General features: G+C 40.6%; 2 protein-coding genes across 4 annotated transcripts in view; both read left to right on the top strand.

The window, feature by feature from the left end:
* LOC134761325 (quinone oxidoreductase-like protein 2) overlaps nt 1–11,881 on the top strand; it is a 63,830-nt gene extending 51,949 nt beyond the window's left edge. The window contains 1 exon segment of the mRNA XM_063723763.1: nt 11,521–11,881. Coding sequence (XP_063579833.1) covers nt 11,521–11,881 — 361 coding nt within the window.
* SEC16B (SEC16 homolog B, endoplasmic reticulum export factor) overlaps nt 1–12,020 on the top strand; it is a 109,981-nt gene that overhangs the window by 39,960 nt on the left and 58,001 nt on the right. The window contains exon 1 of one of the 3 annotated variants that reach the window (XM_063726358.1): nt 1,544–1,997. The exons of the other annotated variants lie outside the window; for them this stretch is intronic. The gene's annotated coding sequence lies outside the window, so the exon portion shown is untranslated. Of the gene's footprint in view, nt 1–1,543; nt 1,998–12,020 lie in introns of those variants that run through there. 3 annotated transcript variants of the gene reach the window in all.

The following is a 12,020-nucleotide window of genomic DNA, read 5'->3' on the forward strand; positions in this document are numbered from 1 at the left end:
ATGCCCCGCCCTGCTTTGGCTTGCCCTCTGTGGGCTGCACCCACTGTCCAACCAGTCCCAGTGAGATGAACCAGGTACCTCAGTTGGAAATGCAGAAATCACCTGTCTTTTGCATCGATCATGCTAGGAGCTGCAGACTCAAGCTGTTCCTATTTGGCCATCTTGGAACAGCTCCTAAAAAGTTATTTTGGAAACAGTTGTACAATTCAGAAATTTTACCCAAATCAGGACTTTTCCCTATTTAACATTGAGAACTTCCTCCATTCCAGGGTAATAAATAGCCAATACATATGTGCCTTCTGCTTCATACTTGTATGTACTTCATACACAGCCATTAAGATGAGTGAAAATTTGAATTTTCTATAATTTTCCCCATTTAAAAAAAAACTTCTGTTGTCTATATAATTAAGATAATTTAACATCCAAATACATTCATATGCCTCACGTAATTTTTTTTTTGAGACAAGGTCTCACTCTGTCACCCAGGCTGGAGTGCAGTGGTGTGATCTTGACTCACTGAATTCTTGACCTCATGCCTCTCAACCTCAGCCCCCCAGAGAGCTGGGAGCACAGGTGCGCGCCATCGCACAGGGCTAATTTTTATAATTTTAGTAGAGATGGGGTTTCACCATGTTGCCCAGGCTGATCTCAAACTCCTGGGCTCAAGCGATCTGCCTGGCTCAGCCTCCCGAAGTGCTGGGATTACAGGCATGAACCACCTTGCCCAGCTTACTTCATTTTAATTCAAAAAAGTGGCTGAGAAATACATAGTGACCTCTCTTGTGTTCTAATTATGTAAGAGGCATTGGTTATTTGGTCATTGATCAATAAGTGCTTATTTCCCAGTTTTTGGCTGGTGCTAAAATGCAGGGATTGGTTGATCAATTCTGTCTCCTCTTTTCTGCAATCGGTAGTTTTTAAAATAATTTCTGAATCACCCCTGGAGGAACTATCTGAGACAGTATGGATTGAACAGCACTGTCAGCAACATGCTCTGGGGTCCCTCCCTCTGTAGAAAGGACGTGAATAGTTGACCTGCCTCTGAGAACAATCTCAAAAGAGGGAAGGGCTGTGTGAGGTCTGGGCTGGAAGAGGATTTTACATTTTCTCTTTTGCGTGGCTTGTCTTTTCCAGATAAGCAGAAGTCATCTTTAGGATTCTTTTGTGTGTTTGGAACAGAGAGAGGAAAAACCCAGATCCATTTAAGATTCAGCAGAGGGCTTGGAAGCCTAAGAGTTCAGGCAAGTTACCACTTGTCAATGATTTTTACATAATAAAGACAGCTTTATTATTTCTTCTGATTATATAAATAGTCTTCTTTGATACCTACATACTCAAAAATAATCTGAAATAATTCTGCATATGCATATATAATGGCATGTGGGATAATATACATTTTCACTCAATAATATGTCATAGAAACCCTTCCAAGTCAACTGGCATAGTTTTATTATTTGTTATTAGGTATCCTAATGCTTCACAACATAAATATCTCATTATTTTTCCAACTATTTCTTTATTCATGAGCATTCACATCTTCAGTTTTTTGCTACTTCAAACTAACAATTTTATAATGAACTAACATCTGTAATGCTGAGTCCCTAATTTTCACTTTTTCAATGTCTAATCCCGATGGAATTTTTTCCCAATTATTAACCTGCTGCCCTGATTGTTTAGGAATTCAATGTAATAGTTAGGTTCTCTTTGGAATTCTCATTTAGAAATACAAAGGGGAGTGTGTGGTTTCTTTCTGTAATGTCAGAGAGTGGCCTCTTTTATTCAGACCTTCTCAATATGGTGGTCAGATCATGTTTCCAGCCTTAGGAGCTGCATATTAAGCCATTCCGATGGGAAACTGCTGCTGAAGCAGAAAGGTTCTGGGCAGCTGACGTGGCAACACAGTTTGCAGTATCTGCCAGCTGTGAGTAACAGCAGGCTGTCATGATGGGATATAGCAGACAGCAGCAGCAGCAACTCCTGATTTAGGGGCAATCGATGTAAGTACTTATTTTCACCATTAACCAATTAACCCAAACCAAATGCAAATTGAAGAATGCTAAGAGGGAATACAGTTCTCACTAGAGACCCTTCTAGCAGACTCATTTGAGAAGCATTTGGTCTCAACCAGAATAAAAAGGCATTAAGCCAGCACATGGTTTTCAGCAAAATGAAGAACTTCACAGCGTTTTGTTTGAAAAAACTAACTTCAGCTGTGGCTAATGCCAATTTCCAACCCTAACTCCTTGGAGTTCCTTCATACTCTGGCAAAGGCTGTTCCCTGGGGGATGGAATGGATTGTTACTGTGCAAAAGAACATGTGATTTCAACTTACTAAAAAACTTTAGGCAGGTTTGATTATGGAAAGATGAAAGGAAGCTTAGCAGTTACAGTGTTTGGGAAAAGGAGAGAGGCTGTTAAATATTTTAAGGATTCAAGTTGGTTAAAACTGACTTAGAGGCAGTGTGGAAACTTTTGTTCTCAAGCTATATAGATGACTAGGGGTGTGGTGCTTGCCAACCCCATGACAATGAAACTCCGGCTTGGATCTCTTTACAAGAGGAGGCTCTGTGGCTGCTGTTCTTCCAAGTCGTGTTTAGAGTTTCTAGTATTTTCAGAGTTCATAAACCATGTATTTATGGGTTGGTGATTTTTTTTTTGTGTTGAGACCTTTTACTCTGATGTTCAGCTCTGCATAAAACCTAAGTGACCAACAGCAGCTTAACCTGAGTATGGTTAACTTATTGACAAACAGATATTTTTGATTGTCACCTCTCTATGTGGGGGGATACCTAAGTGAACAAGATGGAAGAGGTGGGTCACTGCCCCTGAGGAGTCTGCTGCCCAGCAAGAGTAACAGATGTTATAAGAGGAGAAATGAACATTGGGCTGGGAGTCAGGGGAACTGGATTCGGATCCTGGCATTGATCCCAGTGAACCATATGGCACTCTGGACTTCAGTTTATGTGCTATAAAATGAATGCATTGGGATGGATAACCTCTTTAGTAATTGATTGCTCACCTAGTGTGAATTTTCTCCTTGCTGAACAGCTTCTCACACAGCATTACCTTAGCTCCACATCCAATTCGGGGACAGGTGCTTTATTTCTGAAATGGATCTCACATGTCACCAGCCAGGCCTCATCAGATTGAGATATTCTATAATAGAAACTTGAAGGATTCTCCTAGATGGGCCCATTTACAGTGTAACGTTGATAGGTGGAAAGGTTGCTTTTGAGAAAGATGTCTTAAAGGGAGCAATTCCACACAGACTCATCTTAAATATCTATTTCTGTTTTCAAATGGTTATTGATTGGAACAAGTACCTTTTCAACTGCTGCTGACTTTTGAGAGGCAAAGACACAGCAGCCTGACTCTTAAGAAAATGAAATTGCTTGAAATAAGTGTGACCCATAGGCTTAAGATTTGAAATAAATTTAACTGAGTCAAAAAATAAAATAAAATAAAAATCAGCCAGGCTATGGTTTCAAGTAGAACAGAAAATAACCACCATTGGCGGCCATGCAGTGCAGCCTGAGCTTCCTAGAACTCCTCACCATCAGTTCAGTCCTTTTTGACTTTGGAAGTTGTGGGAGATTCATAACATGTTAGTAGAATGATGGATCAAATCCATTTTTAAAAAGCACAATTTTTATATAGACTTATTGTTCATCAGCCCTGCTAGCCTAGCTCACAAAATTATCTGCATGGGCATTCATACCGTTGCTGCCTGCCTCCCTTCCCCAAGAGAGGTGTCCTTCCTGACCTGGGACAAATCCCTTCTCTTGGATTACCTATCCCCATAAGCCTCCTGTGGAACCACCACACTCATTACTCAGTTCCTTTATTCTGCCTGTGTCTTCAGTCTTTCCACTGGCTTTCCACCACATGTAAAAACATCTTTAAGTCTCTCCCATTTTATAATACACCAACCGACTACCCACCAAACCAGCCAATGAGCAAACACAATCCCTTCTTACTGTTTTCTCCCTTTTCTGACCCTTTTACCAACCCTGTGGACTCCAGTGGGCACTTTTGAGTTCTTATGTAATTTGATGTCTTACTGTGTTTGTTGTCTTTATGCCTTTCTTGACAGCCTCTCCTCCCTTGGTTGCCTTTGATGCTGTTCTGACTTTGCCTTCTTAGTCTTCATTACTTCTCTTCCTCTGCTTTTTACCTTAAACTATTATTTTCTTATTTTGAAGTCTGTGCTCTTCTTTGACAATCTGATTCATATCTGAGATTTTAATTATGACTTGTATGCTGATAATGGCTAAATCAAAGCACATACAAATCTTCAGGAAAGAATCAAAGTATAAACAAATGAACACCACCCACCACAGATGTGTGTCTCTGCAGACTTCTCTTGGGAGCTCTTGACTCATATTTACTGCCTAAGACACCTCCAGTACATTGTCCTGCAGGCACCTCAACTCACCATGGCCCATCCTGAACATAGCTTTCTCTTAGTTGGCTGCCTTTCCCTCTGCATATAATAATGTATGTAACTTCTACCCTAACACTTACCACATTTTATTAAAGTGATTAGTTTATTTTATTTGTCTCTCCAGTTAATGGTGAAAACCTGAGAAATAGAATTATGTCTTTATTTTTGTATTCCTAATGCCTACAACACGAGGCACATAAGAGTTATTCAGTCATTAATTATTGAATGAATAAATGGTGGACAGATGGCTGCTTGCTGCTGTAGGTTGACATTCTGTTATGTCAGTCAACCCAGTGAGAAACATCCTTCTTTCACAGTAGTTCAAGCATAAGTTCTGGGTGCCTGCTTTTTGGAATGTCTCTGGACATGTGCTGACTGCTGAGTTGATCACCATGGCCAGGGAGATGCAAGACTCTTACTGTCCAGGTCTAAATTTTGTGCTCATTGATAGAGCAAGAGATGGGGTCAGTCTCACACATGGCAAATAAACTGAAAGGGGGCAGGGAAGTTCATAAAAGTAAAATTGATCATTTATTACCAGAAGCCAGAGTGTAGGATGCTGGCAGAAATGGCAGGTATTCATCAGAACTGTGTGCAAACCCCCTGGCTTTTATCATATAACTGCTATGATAAAAGCTAAACACTGGGGGTTTGCACATACTTATGATGAGTACCTGCCATTTCTACATTCCACTCTTCTTGTCTGGGTGCCAAGCAGGGACAGTCTTCAGTATCAGCTCTCAACTTTTCTTTGCATTCTAAGCTCAAACCACATTGAGCATAAAACCCATTATGATGCTTCAAATGTACCAGGTCTTCCTTCGCCTCTTAGCCCTCATCGTGTCTGTTCTGCCCAGAACACATTCTCTCTTGCTCTCCTTTCTCTCTTTCCAGGATAATGCACTTTCATCCTTCAGGTCTCAGTTGAGACAGATTTTTTTTTTCTTTTGGCAGAGAAACCTTCTCTGGTGAGGGTTGATACCTTTGTTTTGCATTACATCTGCTTCTCATTGTCATCTTCTCCCAGCACTTATCATTGGAATTGCCTGTCACCTAGGCTGTGTCCCCATTAGGCACTAAACTCCAAGAAGAGAAGGAACAAGTTCACCTTGCCCACTTAGTGTAGCCTGAATTTAACACCTAAAATGATTATTGCCACATAGTAGATACTCAAGAAATACACAATAATGAAGTACTCCTGGGTTCCTACCCATTTCTTGGTTATTAAATAGGAGCACAAACTGTTTTGGGTTCCTTCCATTTAGTTTCAGGGCTAGCAGCTTTCTTAGAGGAGCTATGGAGATTCGGTTCATATGGGAGAAAAGGCTTTTCTTCATTTATTATTTCATACATAAATAAATTAATATTGTCTAAAATATTATTTGGTGAATGAAGGAGATAATTAAAAACAATTCTCCCAGGGGTGAAATTATACCACAGATGGATTCATTTAGCGACATAATTTATTTAATGAATGACATCTAGATCAGCACTAGAACATAGTGTCACAGTGTCATAATGTTACGAGGCATACAGAATATTGCATCCTAAGTGTAAAAGGGAATACATATAGCAAGCTCGTACAGAAACTACATCGTAGGAGCAGTGTTGCATGCAGAGAATCTACAAAATTCATTTATGGGATGCTCCCAGAAAATAGTGAACTGTAGCCATCTCCCTTGTAATGACTGCAGACACATATGCTTAGTGATATGCTTTGGCTGTGTCCCCACCCAAATCTCATCTTGAATTCCCACATGTTGTGGGAGGGACCCAGTGGAAGGTAATTGAATCATGGGGGCAGGTCTTTCCCATGCTCTTCTCATGATAGTGAGTAAGTCTCACGAGATCTGATGGTTCTATAACGAGATGTTTCCCTACACAAGCTCTCTCTTTGCCTGCTGCCATCCACATAAGGTGTGACTTGCTTCTCCTTGCCTTCTGCTATGATTGTGAGGCCTCCTCAGCCATGTGGGACTGTAAGTCCATTAAACCTCTTTCTTTTGTGAATTGCCCAGGCATGGGTATGTCTTTATCAGCAGCATGAAAATGGACTGATACACTTAGAAAATCATCTTCTTGTGCCCTTCAATGTCCTCCAGAACCTGAAATTTGAATTTGGTTTTTTGGCATCATAAATGGCTTCTATGGAAATTGTCCTGCTATGCTAAATTTAGCATTAGAACAGCACTGCTGGGGAGCTTTGCTATATTTGCAGTCACTCATTCCAGACTGATAGAGCAAGGGATGTGAGTGCCATTTAAACACATGTATGCATCCACACTGTACACACACATGGGCCATTTCTGTACATGGAACAGTGGGCAGAACAGTAGAACCTGCAAAATGGTATGAACATTTATACAAGGAGAACTTGTCCCATTTGTCAGAAATTAATCTTTGAATTCTTATTTTTATGATTTAATATATATCTATCATCAGGTTGAATAAACCTATTTACACTGACTGATAACTTTGAAGGTTATAGTTATTGTATTCACATGAAATAGATTTTAAATAATTGCATTTTTGTGTTAAATATATTACTATATTACATGGCTATTACTAAGCCATATGCTCTTCTGAGCAAAAGCATTCCAATGGAAGACCTGTGGTTGATTTTCTTCTACTTGATGACTGATACTGACACAATCTGTGAATTTGGTAAAAGTATCACTTTTATTGCCTCTAAATTGGACATTCTACTGATGCCACTGGGTAATGAAAATAATGAGCTAAGGATAGGCATCTCTGGGAAAGATAAGCTATGACTGCAATGGATTATTATGATGAGCGACAGAGCAGAATAAAAATTAAAAACAATAACCTCAGATTAGATTATGTCAATAATGAAGAATAGCTAAGATAAAAGTTAAATATGAACTGCTATGATAAAAGCTAAATAAGAACATATACTCTGAACAGCCTAGAAATGAACTTTTCTGCTATGCTATTTATTTATTTATTTATTTATTTATCTATTTGAGACAGGGTCTTACTTTTTCACCCAGGCTGGAGTGCAGTATATGATCATAGTTCACTGCAACTTTGAACTCCTGGGCTCAAGTGATCCTTCCACCAAAGCTTTCCAATTAGGTAAGACTACAGGTGTGAGCCACCATGCCCAACTAATTTTTTCTTTTTTGTAGAGACAGGGTCTTACTATGTTGACCAGGGTTTCTTGAGCTTCTGGCCTCAGCAATCCTCCTGCCTCAGCCTCCCAAATTCCTGGGATTACAGGCATGAGCCATCATGCCCAGCTAGAAATAGTGCTATGCTCTTTTAAACAACATTGACAACAACTATTTATTGGACACTTACCAAGGTGCAGGGACTGTGCTGAGTGCTTTTCCTGGATCATGCATTAATTTATTTATCGAATACTTATTGTGCACCTCCTACAGGCCATGCACAGTACATTATCTCATTTATTCTACAACAATCTCATGAAGATATTCATTATTATACACTCATTTAGCAAATGGGGACACTTAGCCTGAGAGGTTAAATAACTTGCCTGAAGGCTCACAGCTAATCAGCAGAGGCATTGGAACCCAAATCCAATTCTGACTGCAAAGCCTTAGCTCTCAATTCCCGTAGTGTACCAAAGTCATGAGCTTTGTATATAGTTTAGCTTCTCACACCTTTAACAGAATGTAAGGAACCTGAAAGAGAGAAGAGCAAAGATTTATTGAAAACCCACTCCTGTAATTAATAGGCACTTTCTATGGTGTTTTTCCATATATCATTTCATCCACATCTCAGTCCTTTTAAATGAGATTTCATTTTTAAAATATCATTTAAAAATTTCATTTAAAAGATGGGCTCATAGAGATTAGGTGATTTTTCCAAAGGCACATGGCTAGCAAGTGGTGTAGTTAAAACCAAATCCAGGTTTCATTTTCTATTTTCTTTCCTTTGGGCCTTTGCTACTTCCCAAAATGATGAAGGAAAGGACAGTTTTTCAGGAGATATAAACAAGATCACGGCTCTGTACCCAGAGAGAAGCAGACTGCTGAGTGGTATGGGGGCTGTCTACCCTATTCAGACAGCTGCAATGAGAGTCCGAGTCACGTATGTGACTGTGTGTGTCATGCATCAGGAAGAAACATCTGGACTCTAAAATACTGGGGTGTGTTTCTATATGGAGCTGGAAGACCTACTTTCCTTGAAGGACAAATACTACCCATCTCAGGTAAACTGAGAGTGTCACTAGCCCCCTGGGCACCTTCTAGTGTCTTATATAATATGATATTTTTTATCCAGCAATAGAGAGTAGTTGAAGTTCTATGACTGCAAATGAAAGAGCTGTATGTGCATGAGGGCCTTGGCTTGAGTCTGTCTGGCTTAGACACCGCTTCACCTGCAGGGATGGAGACTTTCCACAGATCCTTTCCAGCTTGGTTCTGTGTATCTGAACGTCTGCTTCTATTTAGAGTGCATCTCTCAAAATTTTCCAACAAATGGCAGGGAGTGACTTCTGGGGGTACAGGGTATGTGTGTGTGAATGTGTGTATATGTGTATCTGTCCCATTGCACATGTAAAATTTCTTTGAAGTATCATGCTTCATCCTAAAAATTAAGGCAAATTTGAATTACATTCCAAAACATTTGTATTTGTTCTAAATTAAGATACTATTAAAATTGTTTAGAAAAGAAAATTGATGAGTATCCGTGGCATCCTGCATTGTTCCTGAAACAACAAGTACTCCAGTGTGAGAAGCACTGGGCTGCATTTTCTTAAAGTTTCTAATTTTGTTGTTTTCACCTTAGCCCATTATTTTTTTCCTGTGTTGTTGTATGACACATTTTCTCTATTTCTTCTTGATCTCATGGCTCAATGGTGGCATTGGATTAAGTGTCAAGGAGGAATTGTTGATTTCACAGCAGTGATGAATAATCAGTTAATCCCTTACTGATGACTTGTGCAGAATACTTCTTAGGCAATTTATGGTATTTCCAGGGAAATAATAACTGTTAACATTTATTGTGCATTTTGTGATTTGCCAAACACTTTGTAGGGTTTTAATCTAATTTTACCCTTATAATAACTCTGTGAGGTAGGAGGTTCTATTATTATCTCTATTTTACAGATGAAGAAAAGGAGATGCAGAGTAATTTGCCCAAGTTCACACAACCAGCATAGTAGGGCTGGGATTCACACCTGGACAACTTTATTCCAGGACCACCAAGTTGTCTTGCTCCTTTGGGGAATTTACATCCTATCAGCCTGCAGCTGAGAGAACATTCCAAGAATATTCCAGTCCTACTTTATTTAGTGGGTTTATGAGTCACCTCTGCCTGCTGGAGTTTGACATGGGGTCAGAAGTCACAGCAGCATCCATCTGCCACCCACTGTTCTTGATTCAGGGGGCATCAATCAAATGGGAGGGGTGAAGAGAGGAGGAGGTTGGGCCACCTCTACCAGCCTAGGGCTAATAAGGAAGCATAGAGTCGTTCTTCTTGAATGATAGACTGCCTCTCCAGCTCTTGGCAGCAGAGGTGGATGCAGAGCAGGCAGGTTTGCAGGCAGCTACGTAGGTGGCATTTGAAGGAGTCCTTTGTGGGTGCAACCACAGGGTGCCTTGGTTCTGTAGGAAGCCTGCATTGTGCCTAAACCTTCACTCCTAAGGTTGTGGTAAGAGTAACAATCCCAGGACTGGCACTGGTAGCTTATGGCACCTGTGCCAGGCTAATTGTCTCTGGCACAGGCATCATCTTTTCTTGGCACACTCCCTCCTAATAACTAGAACAGCTGAGCAGCACAGGATGCTCTGCATCTTGTCTGCCACCCAGCTCACCTGAAGCAAGGGGCTGAAGTCTTGGTGGCCAACACTGGCTGAGGCCATGAGCTCCATATCCCAAGACTGTTTCCAGGGGGTAGCTTAGTTGGAGTCAAGAGGCTGCTCTGCACTAAACCATCAATCCCTGATTCATTCTTGGAGTCAGAAATATGAGATGCTTGCTGACTAAAAAGAGCCACAATGCATCAGATGTTGCTGGAGATACATGTGTGGCCATTATCCCATCATTCCCACTTTGATTAAGAATTTTAAAAAAATTATTGTAATGTTTTTCTTTCACTGTCTTGTTGGAGTGGGTCTCTTAAGATTAGCTAGGGACTTCATTTTAATAAAGTATGCAGATAATTTGTGTCTGTTTGTGTCTCATTTATATCCCACACAGCAGCCCTTTATCCACACTTAGGTCAGCCCCCTAAACTCACTGCCTCAGCCGTCTCTTTTACTTTCTCTAGAAACTCTCTTTCAATATTTAATTCTATACTCAGGCTATGAAAACTATTGGGTACAGTCATACAGTATAAGCTGTTGCTGGTATACATTTAAGGTGTCCATTCATTTATAAATAAAATTTTATCAAGCTCTTGTCATATGCCAGGCACTGTGCAAGGCACTACGAATATTGCACGGAACAAAGCACAGAAGGCTGACATCCTCATGGAGCTTGAAGTCAGCCTAGGTGTTCAATAACAGGTGCATTTCCAGCTCACTTGTTACTCTGGGCACACGTTCTTAGTTAAAGCCCACTCCTATATTCCACACTGGCCATTCCAAACCGTCACAATGTTTCTCAAGTCTCTTACCAAATTCTCACCCTAGAGATGGCCAGTAGAACTTGGCATTCTACTCCACTGGGAATTCTTGGTTTCTGTCCCCTTATGTTCAAACTTATCTCCACCTATGCCCATCTTCACCTCTTTTTCCCTGTCTTAGAGGAACAGGTGCCCTTCCTCGGCTAGGTTTAAATTTTGTTCCTGTGCTCTGGATCCCATGTGACCCATTTTCTCTGAGATTTGTTTCTTCAGTAGTTGTGTATTTCCAGTCTCTTCATATGAATCAGCAGAAAATCTCTCTTGTCGAGTCCACCCTAAACCAATTCTTCAAATCTGAGTGCCTCATGGTAACCCCAACCCTTTTCTTCACATCTAGGGTTCTGGAAAGAGTAATTTTACTTGCTGCCTCCTCTTCCTTAATTTCCATGTGCTGTAGAAGTGATTTCTATTTCTAATTCCTCACTCCCTTGACTGTGGCCCTACTGAAATTGTTCCTGTTAAGATCATCAAACCTCTTAATTGTCAAATCCAGTGACCCAGAGAACACATTTTTACTTGTTGTCTTTCTCAATATTCCTCCTACGTTTGGCATTGTTGACCACTGTCCTGCTTTTGAAGCCATCACCTCTGGCTTCTGGGACACCATCCTCTTCTGGTTATCTGCCCATCTTTCTGGCACCTCCGTGTTAACTTTCATAGGCTCCTCTTTCTGTGTCCAGTTCTTCTATGTCCACCTCAGAGCTCCTTCCTCAGACTTGTCTTCTAAGCTTGTCTTCAGTGATCCTATCTGTGTCTGTGGCTTCAACCACCACATCTCTCCTCCATCCTTTCTCTTGAGCTCTTTACAGCCAACTACTTATTGACCATACTCACCTCTGTGTCCCACAGGCCCTTCACAGTCAGCATGTGCAAAACTGAACACATCATCTTCCCCACCAAACTGGCTTCTCTTCCAAGATTATTAGCCAAAATAAAAAAAATAAGGTAGCATGATCTCATCTC

This window comes from Pongo abelii, chromosome 1 (genome assembly GCF_028885655.2).
Source record: "Pongo abelii isolate AG06213 chromosome 1, NHGRI_mPonAbe1-v2.0_pri, whole genome shotgun sequence".
Lineage (NCBI taxonomy): Eukaryota > Metazoa > Chordata > Mammalia > Primates > Hominidae > Pongo > Pongo abelii.